General features: G+C 56.0%; 3 protein-coding genes across 3 annotated transcripts; all 3 read left to right on the forward strand.

Moving 5' to 3' along the window:
- Positions 1 to 246: 246 nt before the first annotated feature.
- On the forward strand, positions 247 to 1,745 carry DICSQDRAFT_87971 (uncharacterized protein; the record flags this gene model as incomplete). Its single annotated transcript, XM_007366809.1, has 7 exons — positions 247 to 316; positions 378 to 652; positions 710 to 788; positions 848 to 912; positions 978 to 1,063; positions 1,118 to 1,298; positions 1,376 to 1,745. The coding sequence occupies 7 exons, from the start codon at positions 247 to 249 to the stop codon at positions 1,649 to 1,651; spliced, it is 1,032 nt and encodes a 343-aa protein (XP_007366871.1). The 3' UTR covers positions 1,652 to 1,745.
- Positions 1,746 to 2,011: 266 nt separating this feature from the next.
- On the forward strand, positions 2,012 to 5,529 carry DICSQDRAFT_107550 (ABC1-domain-containing protein). The gene is made up of 14 exons (XM_007366810.1): positions 2,012 to 2,363; positions 2,434 to 2,574; positions 2,641 to 2,677; positions 2,736 to 3,019; positions 3,069 to 3,224; positions 3,277 to 3,446; positions 3,499 to 3,726; positions 3,776 to 4,084; positions 4,143 to 4,285; positions 4,339 to 4,707; positions 4,773 to 4,861; positions 4,911 to 5,052; positions 5,111 to 5,239; positions 5,296 to 5,529. Exons 1-10 carry the CDS (start codon positions 2,060 to 2,062, stop codon positions 4,487 to 4,489), a joined length of 1,923 nt encoding a protein of 640 aa, XP_007366872.1. The 5' UTR covers positions 2,012 to 2,059; the 3' UTR covers positions 4,490 to 4,707; positions 4,773 to 4,861; positions 4,911 to 5,052; positions 5,111 to 5,239; positions 5,296 to 5,529.
- Positions 5,530 to 5,685: 156 nt separating this feature from the next.
- On the forward strand, positions 5,686 to 18,241 carry DICSQDRAFT_181365 (uncharacterized protein). Its single transcript, XM_007366811.1, has 22 exons — positions 5,686 to 5,781; positions 5,836 to 6,132; positions 6,195 to 7,343; positions 7,394 to 7,463; positions 7,516 to 7,695; positions 7,752 to 8,389; positions 8,440 to 8,731; positions 8,785 to 9,372; positions 9,430 to 9,549; positions 9,606 to 9,674; positions 9,731 to 12,593; positions 12,654 to 12,830; positions 12,897 to 12,906; positions 12,961 to 13,254; positions 13,314 to 13,383; positions 13,436 to 13,496; positions 13,559 to 13,743; positions 13,800 to 15,896; positions 15,951 to 17,383; positions 17,446 to 17,628; positions 17,686 to 17,983; positions 18,043 to 18,241. Exons 1-22 carry the CDS (start codon positions 5,743 to 5,745, stop codon positions 18,144 to 18,146), a joined length of 11,217 nt encoding a protein of 3,738 aa, XP_007366873.1. The 5' UTR covers positions 5,686 to 5,742; the 3' UTR covers positions 18,147 to 18,241.
- The last annotated feature ends 164 nt before the right edge of the window (positions 18,242 to 18,405 follow it).

Raw genomic sequence — 18,405 nt, forward strand, 5'->3', positions numbered from 1 at the left:
TTCTCACATCTCCTCATGTCACGAAACGAGATGCCGACTGACAGCTGTCTGATGCCCACAAGGCAAAGTGCACACTCACTCCGTTGTGCAGTGCGAAGAAGGTTCGGAGCGGCACGACCCCAGCTGGACAAAGTCATCCCGGAGTAGAGAAGTTCCCAGGGCTGCTCTCCGTGCTACATAATAATACCTCCATATGACTGGTCGAGCAGCCCCCGCTTGACCTCCTCGTTTCAATCTTGCCGCGCCATGGCAGTAGCGTTCATCCCCCTTGACAAGGCATACCTTACTGCCATCTGGCTTGAAACGCTCCTGTATGGTACGTAACACGCTCATCCGTCCTCAAAATTGTGCTCGGCTGACCCGTGCTCTCCCCCCAGGCATCAACGTGTGCCTGTTCTGCTCATACGTCTACATCCTGCGGTTCCGACGAGCGAGGAAGATCACACCCATCGTCTTCTGGGTTGCAGTATTTATGTTCTGTTTCTCAACTATACACGTCTCCCTTGGGTTCTGTCGACTGATATGGGGATTCATCGATTTACGCAACCAACCTGGGGGTCCCGGCGCGTACTTCTCAGACGTCTCCACGCCGCCCAACGTCGCGAAAGTCACTATCCACTCTGTCAACTCTATCCTCGGTGACAGTATTGTCGTATGTGCATGTGCTCAGCAGCAATCTTTCCCAGGTTTGCTGAATTCCGGTCGGTAGGTATGGCGATGCTGGCATGTGTGGGGAGGAGAGTGGAAAGTGTGTGTCCTCCCGATCCTTCTCATTATTGCCTCAGCGGGTGCGCACGTCTTGCAAGCCGTCGTCGATGACGTGTGCGCTGACATGTGAGCGGTACAGTTTGTGGCTTCAGTCAAGCGGTCATCTTTGCAGAGGCGAAGACAGTGCACAGCGCCTTTGCTAACGTAAGTCTTTCCGACTGAGTTCCGCTCGGCGTCGAATGAGACTCACCTAGCTGTCCTTATGCTAGGAACTGGAGCGTTGGAACGGATCGCTGTTCTCGTTATCCCTCGTAACCAATGTGGTTGTCACCACGCTCATCGCTGCAAGAATTTGGTACGTTCTCGTGCCCTAGCTAGGCTGCCGGCAGCCCCTCACGCTGAAGTCTAGGTTCATCACCCGCGAGAGCGGCGGCAGCCTCATCAACTCGCAGTTCCGCTACACGAAGGTGCTCGTTCTGATCATCGAGTCCGCCATGGTGTACAGTGCGGCGCTTGTCATCGAGATCACTCTCTACTTCTGCGGCAGCAATGCGTTCTACATCGTGTACGACCCCATCGCGCAGCTCACCGTAAGTCTCGCATCCAAGTTCTCTCCCACATCTTGCGTTGGCTTCTCGCCTCATGACACCTGATTATCCCAATACAGGGCATTGTACCGACGACAATCATCGTCATGTCCGTGCTCGGCCTCTCGGCGGTCGACTTCGAGACGAACGCGGCGACCCGCCGCGAGCGCCGGACAATGCAGATGTCGACAATGCACTTCGAGAATGGGAAGACGACTGTGATGTCCCTACCTGGATTGGGCACGGACAACACCACGTCCGGAGGGTCCTACCCCACCACTAATGACTCGACCTTGGCGATAGGGAAGGAATCGAGCCAAATGAAGCTGCCGGAGGTCGTTGAGTCTCGAGTATGATAGTCGCCCAGTGCGTGATGTGTCTTGTAGACTATTTTGGACGCTTGTATTAGTTCTTTTATACCACGTATTATCATATTTAATAATATGTCAGCCTGTGCACAGTTGTTCTGTGGGCCCGGGCGTTTGTGGTCATGAATATTCTATTACACTGTGAAGTACGTCAAGGTCCGCGGGGGAGGCAAGCGATGAGAGATACAGGGGCCTCAGTCGTTAATGACACGGTGTCGAGAACACTCCGGTGGTGCCGGCCCGCTCTCCCGTTTCCCTCCAGGCGTTTCGTTAGACTTGCGAGTCGACGGCACATCGACTTGCAACTTTCCTCTCCTTCCTCTCCTTCGCTGCGACGTCCTAATGCTTTGCAAACAGCACACCTGCAGAGCGGCCTGATTCTGAACGCAGTTGTTCATGTTTTCTATACCGCGGTGCAGCGCACTCTGCTTCCGACGCCTGGGCTTTCCTACACAACACTTCCTCCGCGCACAGTCGACCTCGAGACACAGCTTTGCGCAAAGACATAAGCAAAGCGCAATATCCGCACATGCAAATGTCGCTCAGAAATTCAGGAACTCGCTGCCGAACCTGACTCCATGGGTATATGTCGTACCCACGACGCTACTGGTCCTGGGTGGGACGGGTGTGCTGGCATACAACTACAACCAGCCGTTCCGGCATACTGCGTTGGCCGTGGTACGATGTTCTAGAATAGCAGGTACGTATGCCTTTGCTGGCTTTGAGACGTAGCTAAAGTGGCCGTGCGACGGGGGACGCTCACACTACAGAGGCGGCTATCCTTGGGGCGATCGACTACAAGATGGTGTTCACAAAGACATACGAGTCGGAGGAGTCGCGATTGGAGGCGTACTCGCAATGCCACACACGCAGCGCACAACGAGTGCTCAGGGCACTTCTTGCCAACGGAGGTATGTCCGCCCATTCTCGTGTACGATCGCAAAGTCTATAGGAACTATTTCCGCGTGCTATTGAAGGCATCTTCATCAAGCTCGGCCAGCACATGGCCTCGGTGTGAGTATTGCCCCTGGTGATCCCGCAACCATGCGACCGATGCCTTCCCGAACCATAGCGCAGTTCTTCCGCCTGAATGGACCCGCACGATGCGACCGTTACAAGACCAGTGCGAGCCGACGGAGTACGAAGACCTGGAGCGGATGTTCGTGTCGGACATTGGTGTCTCAATAGCCGAGTACTTTGACGAGTTCGACCCGAAGCCGATCGGAGTGGCGAGTCTGGCGCAGGTGCATGTGGGGCGATTGAAGGGGTCCGGGGAGAAGGTGGCGGTGAAGCTTCAGCACCCGCATCTGCAGGAGTTCTGTGAGATCGATATGGAGATGGTCGAGGTCTCGTTAGGTGCGTCTACCGTTGCATCGATGGGTGGACGGAATTGATGAGTGCGTAGGCTGGATTCAGCACTGGTTCCCCGAGTTCGAGTTCACGTGGCTGGGGGAAGAGATGCGGGAGAACTTGCCGAAAGAGATGGACTTTGTGCACGAGAAGCGGAATGCGGAGCGTGCTGCTGCGGATTTCGAAAACGTCAGGACGTCCATGTACATCCGTGAGTATGTTCGAGCAACCACAGGCGTAGCGTGTCTCATGCTAGACCGCAGCGAAGGTCAAGGAGGCCAGGAAGCGTATCCTTGTGATGGAGTACATTCAGGGTGGGCGAGTGGACGACTTGGTGTACCTATCGGAGCATAACATCGACCGGAACAAGGTGGCGCTGGAGCTGGCGAGGATATTTTGCCAGATGGTGCACATCAACGGGTGGTTCCATGCCGTGAGTGCTCCCTCCCTCGTGCGGGGGTATCCCGTCTGAATTATGTCTGCAGGACCCGCACCCAGGGAACCTGCTCATCCGCCCGGCCCAACCGGATTCGAAGTCCCCGTACAACTTTGAAATCGTGCTTCTCGACCACGGCCTGTACTTCGACCTGGACACGGCGCTGCGAATAAACTACAGCAAGTGGTGGCTCGCGCTGATCGCACCCGCTTCGGAGCAGGTGGTCGCGGACCGCAAGAAGTACGCGAAGCTCGTCGGGAATATCGACGAGGACCTGGTGAGTCGAATCACTCTCTCCTGCTGTCTCGCTAATTGCGCCGTCGTAGTACCCCGTGTTTGAGGCAGCGATCACAGGCCGTGCCGCCCTCGAAGGCTCGAGGACCAAGACCAGGTCTGATTCCGACCCTGAATCGGATAAGAAAGGGGCGTTCAGCCGGGGCAGAAGCATGATTGACCTGTCGGCGCAGACGGAGGCGGAGATGGAGGCGATCCGGAATGCGGTGGTTCAGCAGGAGGGGCTGCTGCTGTCGGTGTTTGATGTGTTGAGGCGGGTGCCTCGGAGGGTGCTGATGGTGCTGAAGCTGAACGATCTGACGAGGAGTCTGGATCGGGCGTTGGCGACGACGCACGCGAACGTGGGTCTTTCCTGGCCATCTGAGCGTGCCGTTTTTGACCAGTTGGGTGGGTGCGTAGATCCGCGTGTTTTTGATCACGGCAAAGTACTGCACGTTTGCGGTGTGGCTGGACGAGAGCGAGCGGCTGGTGTCGGAGATGCGGAGGAAGGGCCTGTCAAGCATGTCGTTGGGCCTGCTGTGGGACTACTTCTGGGTTTGGTGGTGGGTATCGGTTTGCTGCGTGTTACATTTGTGGCTGACAATCGGAGCTGCAGGCGTTATGAGAAAATGTATCGCTCTCTTGAGCTTGTCGAGTGGTGGATGGATACCAGCGCGCAGCTGGTCACGGCAAAGGCATGGATGCGGGGCCTTCTCACCCAAGGTGGACTGCACGGGGCGCATAGAGCGGCCGCGGGTCTTGCATGAAGTCACGCGATTTCGATTCACGGCATGGGAGATGTTTACAATACAGAATTAGACTAGTCAGCGTACAATCGGATACAGTTCTGAAACGGACATCGATGAAAGCAGTGAGGTAGCAAGGGAGAGCAGATGCGAGGATGTAGATTCGGGGTGGTCGTTCACTTCTTCAGTCGAGCGAAGAATGTATCAACGACGTCGCTGCTCTTCTTGAGCGTTTCCCACTATCAGATGACGACGGGATGAGTTCAAGTGGAGAGGGTTATGTGCTGCGGTAGAGTGTACATACCTGCTCTTGGCTCAGGGAAATGCCCTTCTTTCCGGGCTTCAAGTCATTGTCGTCGCCGTAAAATTCTCGGATGTCGAGGAAACTCACGCCTAGCGGCCTCATGAGGGTTGTTGTTCGGATGAGGTACAGAGGACATACCCTTGAACTGGCGCACGGTGGCCCTCCTCTTCTTGCCCAAGTCCACATAGCGCTCTCCCTCGCTGTTTACGCCGACCTTGAAAACGCTTGTGTCCACATCCTCTTCTTCATCTGGTGTTGGGATTCTGGGCTTTTTGATAGCCTATGGTGGATATGTCATTACATGTGTAGATCGCAAAGAAATAGACGAGCGGACATACTGGTGGTTTCGCAGCCTTGCTGGCTTTTGCCTTAGCCTCAGGCTTGGCCTTGGCCTTTGACTTTCTCGCCCGCTTAGGATCGACCTCCTCCTCCTCTTCTCCCTCCTCGCTATCGTCCTCATACTGCCCCTTTGAGCAGCAAGTTACGCGCGGTTAGAGAGTGATAGGCATAATACTGGACGAACCTTGGCATTCTTGCCGCTCCGGCGTGCGGTCTGGAGTGGTCGTTCAGGGGAGCTCGCGGCTGCGCGTGGAGCGTCGCCCTCCTCGTCGCTCGAGAACGCGGCGGCTTTGCGTTTGACCATTTTGGTCGCCGTTGCAGCTGTACAGATGTGTGTAGACTCGTGGGGCGGGACGCGTCGGGCAACGAGATTGGGATGATGCGCGTCGAGGACGCGTCGGAATCAATCAAGGACGCCGGTGTAATCGTGGGAAACGGTTTGATCTTACCAGACTTTATCCGTGGGAAAGTAGTCGTAATTCGCCCAGGAAGCTGAGGACACCGCGTAAGCGACTTCTCGACTCTCCCGCCACTGCGCCCTGCAGCATCCCCATCCGTCTCCAGTCAGAGCACCTTCTGAAGGCCGGAGAAACGCACAAACACACCATTTGCGACATATCTGTCGTGCAAGATGCGGATCTTGCACAAGTCAAAGCGTGTGGTAGCTCCGGTATGTCATTTTCTCAAGACGTCGCTCATGTAGACTGACCTTCGGCCCCACCAGCTGCCCCAGGTCGCGGAGCTCATCGACAGACTCATAAACACCCCAAATGATGACCTGCATGAGGTCCTCTCCCAGATCGACTCGTGGAAGTGGCCCCGATCAGATCTGAACGCATGGATGAAGGTATTGAACAAGTTCGACGCGATTCTTGAGGAGGCGATTCGCGACTATGACATTGACAACCTCCAAGTCAACGTGTTTACTCCTCTCACCAAGAAAACCGTTTGCGAGATCCTTCGTTTCGAGCGTCTTCTCCTGGAGAACTCGACTAACAGGAAGACCTTCAATTCATACGATGTACGTGCACAGACATCCATGTGTAATGACCAATCAGAGGGATGCTAACTTCTTGTATACAGCGCCTGAACAGTCTGATGTTTTCATCGGACTTGGACGTATTGATTCTCGCACTCAACCTTCTACTGCGCCCTGCACAGCAATATTCTTCGCAACCCGCCGTATCACACGCCCTAAGTATCTCTACCCCCCGTCTTACGTCCCTCGCCAAACGCTGGCCCAATCTCAGGGACTATGACCTGAATCTCGTGGATCTGGTAACGAATAAAGGACGAGCACAGGTGGAAGCTCTCCCGACGGAGGCACGGGAGGTGAACTTCGTGTTCTACCGCCAAGCCTCGTCGTCGAGCACGGCCGGAAAGGAGGAAAAGAAGGAGAGCATAGTCGAAGGTGATGTAAGCAGCTCAGCAGCGGTGCAGACTCCCCGCAAGCCTACCTCGTCCGCGGCTGCGACCTCCGCGAATGCGTCGACATCCTCTGGCGCGGTGACGATCCACATCGACAGCAAGACGATCGAGAGCAAGCCCGCGATGGACATCCTTGCGGATGCGATTGAGGCGTACCACGTACCTGACAGCGAGAAATTTGAGCTTCTGATGCGCATCCGCGGCGCACAAGCCATGACGCACGCGTGGGCAGCGGACAGGGAGAAGCTCGTTGTCGTCCGTCTGCTTGCGACGGCCATCTTCGGGCATACGCACTCGGACTCGCAGGCGCAATCGTCGTTGTTCTTGTACGAGCCTGACCTAATCACGCACATTGCAGAACTACTGCAGCTCGACCGCGGAGTGGACATCCAGGTCCAGACGGCTGCCGTCGCTGCTCTCGATGCTATGTCTCGATACAGATCGAAGATCCAGGACGTCCTCACTGCTGTGAATGCCGGCGTGAATCATGGGATACTCATGGCGCTTCTTCGCAAGACTGTTGCCGACGTTGCACAGTCCACTTCCACTCTGCCCCAAGCATTTGTGGAGGCTCTATTCTCGTTTATCACATTCCTTGCTACGCACGCATCTGGCGGGAGTATGATCGTGGGCGCGGGCTTGATCCCCGTCCTGATCCAGGCTATTGAAAACCGACTACCCAACCGTCTGTATGTCGTTTCGAAGACTATGCAGTTGCTCGACAACGTCCTGTACGGCTACACAAACGCGTTCACGCTCTTTTGCAACGCGCGCGGTGTTGACATTCTCGTTGACCGTATTGAGGTAGGTAGCGTTCGGATCAAGAATGCTGTCTTACTTACTGTGTGATGCAGTATGAGGTCGATCTTGACATCGAGGAATGTGCGAATGACGGTGCGCCGAACGACGCCGTCGCGCCATACGGTACGCGTCGCTTTCTTCTCGTTTTCCTTGCATAGACTCACAACCTGCCAAGGCAAGCTCTCGGTCGCTCGGACGGCTGTGCTGAAGCACACACTACGTTCTATCCATCGCATGATGCAATCATCGGGTACTGCGGAGGGTCTTCGTGGCTTGCTCGACTCATCGCTTCTCAAATCCGTGAAGAAGATCATGCAACATCGCGCTATCTTCGGTCCCAGTGCCCTCGCTCTCGGTATGCATTTCTTGGCTGATTCGCAATAAACGTTGTTCATGCGACATTTTGTTCAGCTATAAACATTATGGCCATCTTCGTACACAACGAGCCCACCTGTCTGCCTGTCATTCAAGAGGCAGGCCTCCCCGAGGTGTTCTACAGTGTCATCGAGAAGGGTCTCGAGCCCGTGATCGAAGTCATCCAGTCCGTGCCGAATGCGCTCGGAGCCCTGTGCCTCAATCAGGCCGGCCAGGACCAGCTCACCGCGCGCCCGAACACGATCCCCAGCTTGTTCTCGATCTTCACGTCTGAGGACCACCAGCGCGTCTTGCAGGAGAAGGAGAACGCGGTCCTTATTGGGACATCGGTAGAGGAGCTCATCCGACACCATCCCACGCTAAAGGAAAAAGTGTTCGTTGCGATCAAGAGCACGATGGCGCGCATTGAGGAGCTCGGGACGAGCTATTCGGTTCCTGATGATATCAAGCACTGGTACAGACTTCAGCCGCAGAACCCTGCTCCTGCTCCTGCAGGTGCCGAAAGCACAGGTGAGAATGTGGCCATGGAAGTTGACCATTCGACTCCTGCTACAGAACAAGCTACGCTGCCTGCTAGTTTACCGCCATCGGGGGAGCAGCCAAGCCATAGGGACGACTTCTGGGGCCGGTCGCACGACAATCTCATCATTTCCTATATCGACGTCTTCGGAAAGGTGATAGACCTCTTTCTGTAGTTTGTTATTCGGCTCATCGTATCGTGCAGTTCCTGGAGGGCTTCTTCCAGCATGTCCCCCACTGCCGCGACTTCGTTGCTGACACGGACGGTCTCAACGGTCTTGCAAAGCTGACCACCCTACCTTGCCTTCCGTATGATTTCGCGAACAGCGTTGCGTCAGATTCATTCGTCCAAGTCGTTCGCACCATGGCTGAGGCCGCGACGAACGAGACCCTCGCGTTTCTCGTTAGACTGGTGCAGGAGTCGCTAGCGGAATGCAAGGACTTCTGGGGGTCGCTGGACGAGCAGCCAAAGTTGCTGGGTCTCGTTGAATTCAGTGGTAAGTCCCGCGCTGCCTGTTTCATTGCTCGTTTGCTTATAGACCCTTTGAAGCTGGCGCGGAGGAAGAAAAGGCGAATACTCAGTTCCGCAACCTGATTACGCTCCACACCCGCGTCTCCCTCCTTTCGGACATCTACGCTACTGCGGGGTACTCGCACGGTCGCGCAACCCAGACACTGCTCCAGTCCCTGCTTGGGAAGACGCCTAACCCCCTCCAGGAGCTCGGAGCGCTGCACCGCGCGTGTGTATGGGAGAACATCATCTTGAAGTCCATCCTCTCGGCGCAAGGCATCGACGCCTCGCCTCAACATGACTTGCTTGCGCTCTTCGGGTCTGCAAGCACGCCTACCCAGGGTGTATTGTCATCGACACTCTCTGCGACTACGACTGCGACTGCAAACACGTCGTCGACTAGCGCGGCCAACGGGGCATCCGCATCCGCGTCGACTGCTGCTGCGAATGGAGCGACGCCCACGAACGCGACGAATGCGAACGGGGCGACGCCGGCCGAGCCATCAGCGTCGACGAGCACCCCTTCGGCCAATGCGAAGAAGGAGGAGCAGCCTAGGGACAAGAACGCAAAGGGCGTAAAGCACCTCGTGGGTCAGATTCCAAGCGCGTTGGCGCCGTTTTTCCAATGTAGGTGAATCTAGTATTGCTGCCTGAAGAGGCAGTTGCTGATTATCCTGTTTGCAGCGATCGTGAGGTTGTTCCAGACGCGTCGAGGTAGCGACTTGGCGCAGAAGCAAAAGATCAAGGAGGCGGCTGGCATCATTGCAGATGTACTTGTGAAGCACCTCGAGCAGAAGTCTTTCAGTGAGCTTTCAGAGGACTGAGATGTGGAGAAATGACTGACTGACTGATCATTCCAGGCGACAAGCTCTCTCTCTTCTCGTACTACACTTCAATGTTGAATGCCGCGACGATTCTCCTCGTGGATGGTACGAGTATTTTACCCGTTGTTCTCTTGCCATTTTCTGACCCGGCTTCCGAGTAGAGAAACCATCCCAGAAGAGTCTTCATACAATGTTGCTAGTCGCGTTTGTCCGTGTGGGTGGGCTCGATGCTCTTTTCGGCCTATGTCGCGAATTCATCAACACCATCGAGATGGTTAGCAAGGTCAAAGTCGACGAGCGAACCGAAGTGACCAAGCAGGAGCTCTCTCACGCCTTCAGTGGTCTGAAAGTCGCTCTTCAGCTCATTCAACCCACCATCTCCGCGAAACCTCTCTTCGACGCCACCCAGACCGCACTCGCGCTTACCGTGGATAAGAAAGACACCGACGCCGACTATTTCGAGCCGCATAATTTCTTGGTGCGAATGCGTGCCGCTGCTCTACCTGTCGTTCGCTCAATCTGGGAGGCGGAGTGGCTTCCATCTGCGCCAATCAGCGTCAGCAAGCTTGTCGTGCACATCGTCATGGAGCTCCTGAATGCCGAGAACGAGGAGGTGAAGGACGTGCAGACCTCCGCTTCGATCATTGGCGGCGGTCCCATCGGCATGCCCCGCATACCCCCGATGCAAAGTCCGGACGAGAACCGTATTCGCCAGCTGACCGACATGGGCTTCCCGCGTTCTGCCGCGGAGCGGGCTTTGACACGCACGCGAAACAACGTCAACGCGGCGACGGAGCTGCTACTCTCGCATCCATACCCTTTCCCTCCTGATCCTGATCCTGCCCCAGAGCCTGCGCCTGCGGCTGCCGAGGGCGAGGCTGTGGCCGTCCCTGCTGGCGATCAGGATCAGATCCAGGCCGACACTCCCGATGCTGCACCGGCCGAGGCAGGCGATGCACCAGCTGAGGCTCCTGCTTCAGAAGACAATGTAGAGTCTGGAGACGCTGCCGAGACCGCACAAGGAGATGCCACAGAAGAGACGATGGAGGAAACATCGTCGACTGCATCGGACTCCGAGGCTCCAGCCGCACCTGCTCCTGAGGAAGTCTCCGCACCTCCGGGCAAGACTTCGGAAGAGTGGGTTATGGAATTGACCACCGCTAGGGAGCCTCTCAAGGAAGGCATTGGTCGCCGGGTACTGAGTCTGGTTGATGAGCACCCTTCGCTCGTCTTCGATGTGCAAAAAGTGTTTATCGGGCCGACGAGCGAATACCGCACCCAAGCGGTCAAGGCTCTCATCGACGACATCCAAGCTTTCTTGCCGTCAGCGTACGACGTGCAGGAGCAGCCCCTTTCTGTCCGTTGTCACCTTCTCGCCTTGGTGCTCGGTGAACCATCGTCTCCCGCTGCCCAGATGCCAGAGAAGGAGGCGGAAACCCTCCTCAACGTTCTTCTTTCGCTGCTTTTGTCTAACCCCGGCGAGGGCGGACAGCCTACGCTACCGAAGTGGCTTTCTGCCCAGTTGTTGGTCATCGAGTCTCTCCTTGTTCTCGGGGATTCTCCTCGTTCGGTGACACTGCCGAAGGAGAACGAGCCAATCAACAGAGAGCCGATCGCTCAGGGCCCTCGCTACGCGGAAGCTCGAAACACCCTCTTCGACTTCTCCATGCGTCTACTCGGTGTTCCGACACTCCCCAAGGATGAGTTGATCTCGGTCCTCAGACTGATTGTACTCTTGACTCGAGATCATAACATCGCGGAGGCCTTCATGGAACGTAACGGCGTGGCGGCACTATTCCAGTACCTCCGCATCTCGTCTGGCACTCAGAGCGGGACCGGCATCCAGTCGTACATCGCGCTCATCGTCCGGCATATCGTCGAAAATCAGATTACTCTCCAACACGTAATGCGCCAGGAAGTTAAGCGTTACTTTTCTCATCCTCGTAGCCGCAATGTCGACATTGGCTCCTTCGTCTCGGGATGTAGCTCCACTGCTCTTCGCGATCCTGAGGCGTTCGTCAAGGTTGCTGAGGAGATGTGTACGCTGTCGCAACCATTTTCGCCGATGAAGACTGTCAGCCTGAAGCCGGAGGTGGAGCCGAACGCTACATCCCAGCATGCAATCCCCGGGGGGAACAAGAGCAACGAGATGCAGATCGACGAGGCACCTGTACAGCAAGCGTCAGGTGCTCCTGTGGAGTCCACCGAAACCCTCATACACTACCTGATTGGCGAGCTCATGAAGACGGTGAAGACGGACATGGCTCCCGAGAACCTCTCGGCTGCTACCTCCGTTGATACTGGGAAACTCACTTCGACTCATACACCTGCTTCCAGCGAGAACCGGACAGATGCCGCTCAGCCTTCCTCTACAGAACTCAGATCTCCTCAGGACCCAGTCGACTACACCTATCCATGCTTCATCATGCAAGTGCTGACCGAGTTACTCTTCTCCTACGAGAGCTGTAAGATTGCATTTCTCTCTTACACGCCCAAGAAGCGCAACCAAACTCCTGCGAAGGAGGGAGGCCTCAAGCACCGCACTGCCGCCATCCAGTTCCTTCTCTCTGACCTCATGACATTCGGTACTATCAACCCTCAACCACCCTCCGAGGCACGCAAGCAGATCACGCTCTGCAACTGGGCTATGTCGGTGATTGTCGCTCTCTGTGTCGACACCGTCACGAATCAAGACCTCAAGGACGTTCCGACGGACCTCGTCTCCGTCCGCAAGTTTGTTCTCGAGGCTATCAGCCGCGCTCTGAAGGATCTTCCGTCTTCCGATAGCCCCGAGCTCCGCTACAGCCGGCTGCTCGCCCTCTCAGATCTATGTCATCGCTTGCTAACAGTGAGGTTCAACGTGAATGGCAAGAAGGCAGGCGACGAGGTTCCAACCCATATCGCTAAGGTCATGCTTGAGAAGAACTTCGTGGCGACCCTCACCAACGTCCTTTCAGAGGTAGATCTCAACTACCCGAACATCCGTAATGTCGTCTCGTCTGTCTTGCGTCCGCTGGAATATCTGTATGGTTTTTTTCGCTATGCATGGGGACTTTGGAGACATACTGACGATTGGGTTCATAGCACGAAGATAGCAATGAAAATGAGCCGTATCTCGGATAAGAACAAGGAAGTTCTCGAGGAGAAACAGGCGATGTCTGAATCCGACATTTCCGAGGAAGACGAGGACGAAGACGATGAGACTGAGAGCCCGGAGACCGAGGAGGCCAGCCAACTCTACCGCAATTCGTCCCTGGGATTGTACGTGAATCATGATGATTGACGAGATTTCTTCTCACCTGTCGCGGTTCCATCATCTTTCTGCAGATTCGGTGGCGTAAGCATTGGTCGTGTCTGCTTGACCGTAAGGAGGACTGATTTTCCCCCGCAGGAAATGGAGGACGTCCATTATGGCGACGAAGACGACATGGATGAGGAAGACGATGAGGATGAAGACGGCGATGTTGAGATGGACTTTGGTGACGAAACTGGAAGTGAAGATACCTCTGCTACTGATGAAGAGGATGTCGAGGAAGACCTCGAAGACGAGACCGGTGAGTCGGAAGAGGGATGGCAGGAAGAGGACGAGGAAGACGAAGAAGGCCTGGTTGAGAACGAGGGCCAAGCTGCCGAAGAAGACGCGGATGAAGACGACGAAGACGAAGGCGAAGAAGTCATGTGGCAGGTAGGCGCACGATGATAGGGATATTCTGTTAAGAGCAATACTCACTGACTGTCACGCAGGACATTGCAGTTGGCGACGGTGGCGCGGATGAAGGTGCTGATGAGGGCGAGGAAGAGGAAGACGTTGGAGGTCGGTAAACTATCCATTCTTCGTCTGTCGGAAGGACTAACGCATCACGTAGATATGCCTATGGCACCTATGGACATGGATGACGAGGGCGACGTGATTTCCGAGGGCGAAGAGTAAGTTGCATTGTCATCTTGTTGACGTCTGTGTCTGTATACCTTATCTCCGGTCTTGCTAGGTTCGCAGATGAGCTCGGCCTTGTCGATGAAGCACGTCTTGGTCACGGTCCGAATCTGTTCGACTTGGCTGCGGGTTTCGCGAACGTGTTGGGTGGTTCGTTGGCTGCTGGCATTCACGGTGCTCCCGACGGCGAGCCTGTTGTTTGGACTGGCGCAGTTCGTTCTACCCGTCGTCGTGGAGCTGGTAAGTAGATCTTCCACAGAAAATTCGCCATCTTCCTGTCTCATGTCGCTCTACAGGGGATGACGACCTGGATATATTCGGAAGGTCCCGCAACCCGCCAGCACCCTCTGCAGAGAATGTCACCCATCCGCTGCTCCTGGATCCTGCGACTGCAGCTGCGCGCGCCTCGCAAGCAAGGTCTTCCCGCCGTGGCCACCGTGGCCTGCTCGCAGGCAGCGGAGTCGACATTGACCAGGCCCTGGGCGAGGGCGCAACGCAATTCCTGCAGCAAATGCTCACACATGGTCGTGCCGGTGGCCACGAAGCGCTGCATATCAACCTCCCCGCTGGTCTTCTCGCCAACTTCCCTCGCAACGGTCGCGGTGGTGCGATATCTGCGTCTATACGTCTCGAGCGGGCACCCCGTCCAACCGACGGACGCACCGAGGGACGGTCTTTGGAGCCCCTTCTCACTATTCAACGATGGTCGGAGGAAGTGAAGATGCTCCACGGAAAGTTCGAGCAGGCGAGGTTGAGCAGGCTACACAATCATGTCGTCCTCGCCCTTCTGCCTGCTGCCGCCGAGGCATACAAGAAGGCCAAGGAAGCAGAGGAGCGTGAGCAGGAGCGTATCCGCGAGGAGCAGGTTCGTGCTGCGGAGGAGGCTGCCAAGAAGGAGCAGGAGGCCATCGAGGCCGCCGAAAGAGCAAAAGCAGAGGAAGAAGCGAGAGCTGTCGAGGCCGCCGCCCAAGCCGCTGTTGAGGCCGAGGCTGCCGCCGCTGCTCAGGAGTCCGCTGCTGCCGCCGATACAGACGTGGAGATGGCTGATGACTCACCCAGTGCAGAGACTCCGGCTGCGGAGAACGGGCCACAAACCGCGGAGTCCTCCAATCGTCCAGAGGAAGCTGCTGCACCTGCTCAAGAGAGGGTCACCGTCATGATCCACGGCGCCCCCGTTGATATCACAGATACCGGTATCGATCCGACGTTCTTGGAAGCACTGCCCGACGAGATGCGTGAGGAGGTTCTGAACCAGCACGTACGCGATCAGCGGGCGGCTCAGCTTGAGCGGCCAGCAGATTCTGCGATCAGCGCCGAGTTCCTCGACGCGCTTCCTCCAGATATCCGTGCAGAAATCATCCAGCAGGAGGCCGCAGAACGTGCTCAACGTACCCGGGCTGAGCAGGCTACCCAACAGGGAGGACCGCTCGATATTGATCCCGCAGACTTCATTGCCAGCCTGGACCCACAGCTCCGCCAGGTCGTATTGATGGATTCTGACGATGTTTTCATCCAGAGTCTGCCATCCCATATGATCGCAGAGGCGAACATCCACCGAGAACCTGGCCGACCCCCAAGGCCTCGCCAGGTCCCTCCTCGTCAAGGCGGCGCCCAAGGCGCTCCGCAGCAAGCCTCTCAGCCCACTAAAGCTCCACAGTCTCGTGAGGCTATTCAGCTGCTAGACAAGTCTGCATTGGCTGCTCTGGTTCGCCTTCTCTTTTATCCTCACATCCTGAAGAAGAATTTGCTCTACAAAGTGCTCGTCAATCTGTGCGAGAACGCCAAGTCTCGCACGGATCTGTTCAACCTCTTGCTTAGCATCCTGCAGGACGGATCTGGTGATCTTGCGTCCATCGACAAGAGCTTCGCGCAGATGTCCGTACGTCACTCCAGACCGACCGCTCCTCAGACACCGAAGGCAATCGGAAAACAGCGCGTTTCCACGGACTATTTCGGTTCTCTCTCTCTGCCACAGAATGACGTCGTCCCGGAGCTCATTGTTCAGCGCTGTCTCGAGGCTCTCACCTATATCGTCAGCTCTAATGAGCTGTCTTCTTTGTTCTTCCTCACGGAGCATGAACTACCCATCGGTCTCCGCCGTAGCTCCTCGAAGAAGGGTAAGGGTAAGGAGAAGCAGGCCCCGCAGACCCACTACCCCATTGTTCTCCTTCTCGGTCTGCTTGACCGCCCATCTATCCTCAGGACGCCTTCTATCGTCGAGTCGGTTGTTGGCCTACTGGCTACGGTTACGCGGCCTCTTGCTAGTTTGAAGGATAAGGATAGCAAGAAGTCGGAGAATGCAGAGAGTAGTACTGCTGGAGCATCAACAGCTTCGCCGGGAGAGCAGCCTTCGTCGGGCGCACAACCTGTGGACAACACTCAGTCTGTTATTGGTGAGTAGTCATGCCGTTCTTGACGTCCGACTTACTCACTCCACGTTGTCACAGTTCCCGATACTGCGTCATCCGACCCCGCTCCTGCACCCACACCTGCATCTGCAGCCGTACCTGCTACTGCTCAAGGCGAATCGCCACAGAAGCCGCCGGCATCCGTTGAAGAAAAGGTCTTGCTCGCCAACTCTCCCCATATCCCCCATCACGTGCTTCGCTTGATCGTGAACGTCCTGACTGCGGGCGAATGCTCAGGACGCACTTTCATGCAGAGCCTTGCACTCATCCAGCACCTTTCTTATATCCCTGACGCTAGAGAGGTTATCGCATCTGAGTTGCGCTCGCGAGCACAGGAGTTTGGCCAGAGTCTGTTCGCCGCCCTCGATGAGCTCGCCGTTGCCCTGCGAGACGCAGACGTACAGCCTGACGTCCTAGCTACCACGATTGCTGCAATGTTCTCATCGGCTTCTTCGGATCAGGCCAAGCTACTCAGGGTACTCAAGACAATCGATTACATGTACTCTCCGAAGACGTCCGGGAACTCTACCGAGGCCGACATTGAGAAGGTCCAAAGCATCTACGAGACTTTCCGGTTTTCACCATTGTGGAAGCGTTTGGGTGACTGCCTGTCCATTATCGAGGAGAAACCTGAGATGGAGCATATTGCTACCGTCCTGCTCCCTCTCATCGAGTCGCTCATGGTCGTCTGCAAATACGTTGGTCCCAAGACTACGTCGGGTGCGACTGCTCGCGCTCTCCGTGCCTCCACCTCACCAAGATCCCCGACCAGCGCTCGCGAGTCCATGGAAGACCTCTTCGTCACGTTCACAGATGCTCATCGCAAGGTCCTAAATCTCATGGTCCGCAACAACCCGTCACTTATGAGCGGATCCTTCTCCCTGCTCGTCCATAACCCGCGCGTCCTCGACTTCGACAACAAGCGGAATTACTTCAATCAGCAGCTGCACCGTCGGCCACACAGCCGGGAACATCACAGTACACTTCAACTGAACGTCAGGCGCCAGCGCGTGTTCGAGGACAGCTTCCAATATCTGCAGCGCAAGACTGGCGAGCAGATCAAGTACGGCAAGTTGAGCGTCCGGTTCTACGACGAGGAAGGTGTCGACGCTGGCGGTGTCACTCGCGAGTGGTTCCAGATCCTCGCCCGCCAGATGTTCGATCCCAACTACGCGCTCTTCCAACCATGTGCTGCCGATAAACTGACGTACCAGCCGAATCGTGCCTCGTGGGTCAACCCCGAGCACTTGTCGTTCTTCAAGTTCGTCGGCCGCGTCATCGGGAAGGCCATCTACGACGGGCGCTTGCTTGACGCCTACTTCGCGCGCAGCCTGTACAGGCAGCTATTGGGCAAGCAGGTCGACTACAAGGACGTTGAGTGGGTCGACCCTGAGTACTACAACTCATTGTGCTGGATACTTGAGAATGACCCGAGCCCGCTTGACCTCACGTTCAGCGTGGAGGCAGATGAGGTGCGCTCGTTGTATCCTCACGTAGGCAGGTGCATTGTTACTGATAGCTCACCTTCTATTAGTTCGGTGTCACGAAGCTCGTAGAGTTGAAGGAGGGAGGCGCCAGCATTCCAGTTACTCAGGAAAATAGGAAGGAGTTTGTACAGCTGTCTGCAAACTACCGCTTGTACTCGTCCATCAAGGACCAGATTGAGTCTCTGCTCGCTGGCTTCTACGAGATCATCCCGAAGGACCTAGTCTCTATCGTACGTCCCTTGATCACCCTCCCTTGTTTGACTACAATTCACGTTTTCATCGCACAGTTCAACGAGCAGGAGCTTGAGTTGCTCATCTCTGGTACACCTGACATAGATGTTGACGAGTGGAGGTCCGCGACGGAGTACAACGGCTATACGAGCTCAGATCCCGTGATTGTCTGGTTCTGGCGTGCGCTCAAGTCGTTCAATCGCGAGGAACGCGCGAAGGTGCTCAGCTTCGCGACCGGTACCTCACGGGTGCCGCTTGGTGGTTTCGTCGAGCTGCAGGGTGTCCAGGGCACCCAGCGCTTCTCAATACACAAGGCGTATGGCGACACAGACCGTCTTCCCCAAGCTCATACATGTAAGCCTCGTCGCGACCCTGTTGACAAACGACTTGTTCTGACACGCGTTGTCCTGCAGGTTTCAATCAGATCGACCTCCCACAATACTCATCATACGAGATGCTCCGCCAACAGCTATTGCTGGCCATCAACGAGGGAGGAGAGGGCTTTGGTTTCGCATAAGCATAGAACTCTTCATAATCGCAGACGCAGAGAATCACGTAGAATCCGCATGCAATGTACATATACTACACTCACACCATCATCCCATTGTTGCCATCATCTATTTCCTTGACTTCGACGCACGGCAAGAGTCCGGGCGGCAGTACGGAGAAGCCGATTGCCCCACGGGGTAAGGCGGGGCTGCCCCTGTGGACCGGCTTCGGGCAGAACAAGAGCCCGAGGCCACCGCTTGTCCGGTGAACAGTATGGCTCACTCGAG

The sequence above is a fragment of the Dichomitus squalens genome (assembly GCF_000275845.1).
Source record: "Dichomitus squalens LYAD-421 SS1 unplaced genomic scaffold DICSQscaffold_20, whole genome shotgun sequence".
NCBI lineage: Eukaryota > Fungi > Basidiomycota > Agaricomycetes > Polyporales > Polyporaceae > Dichomitus > Dichomitus squalens.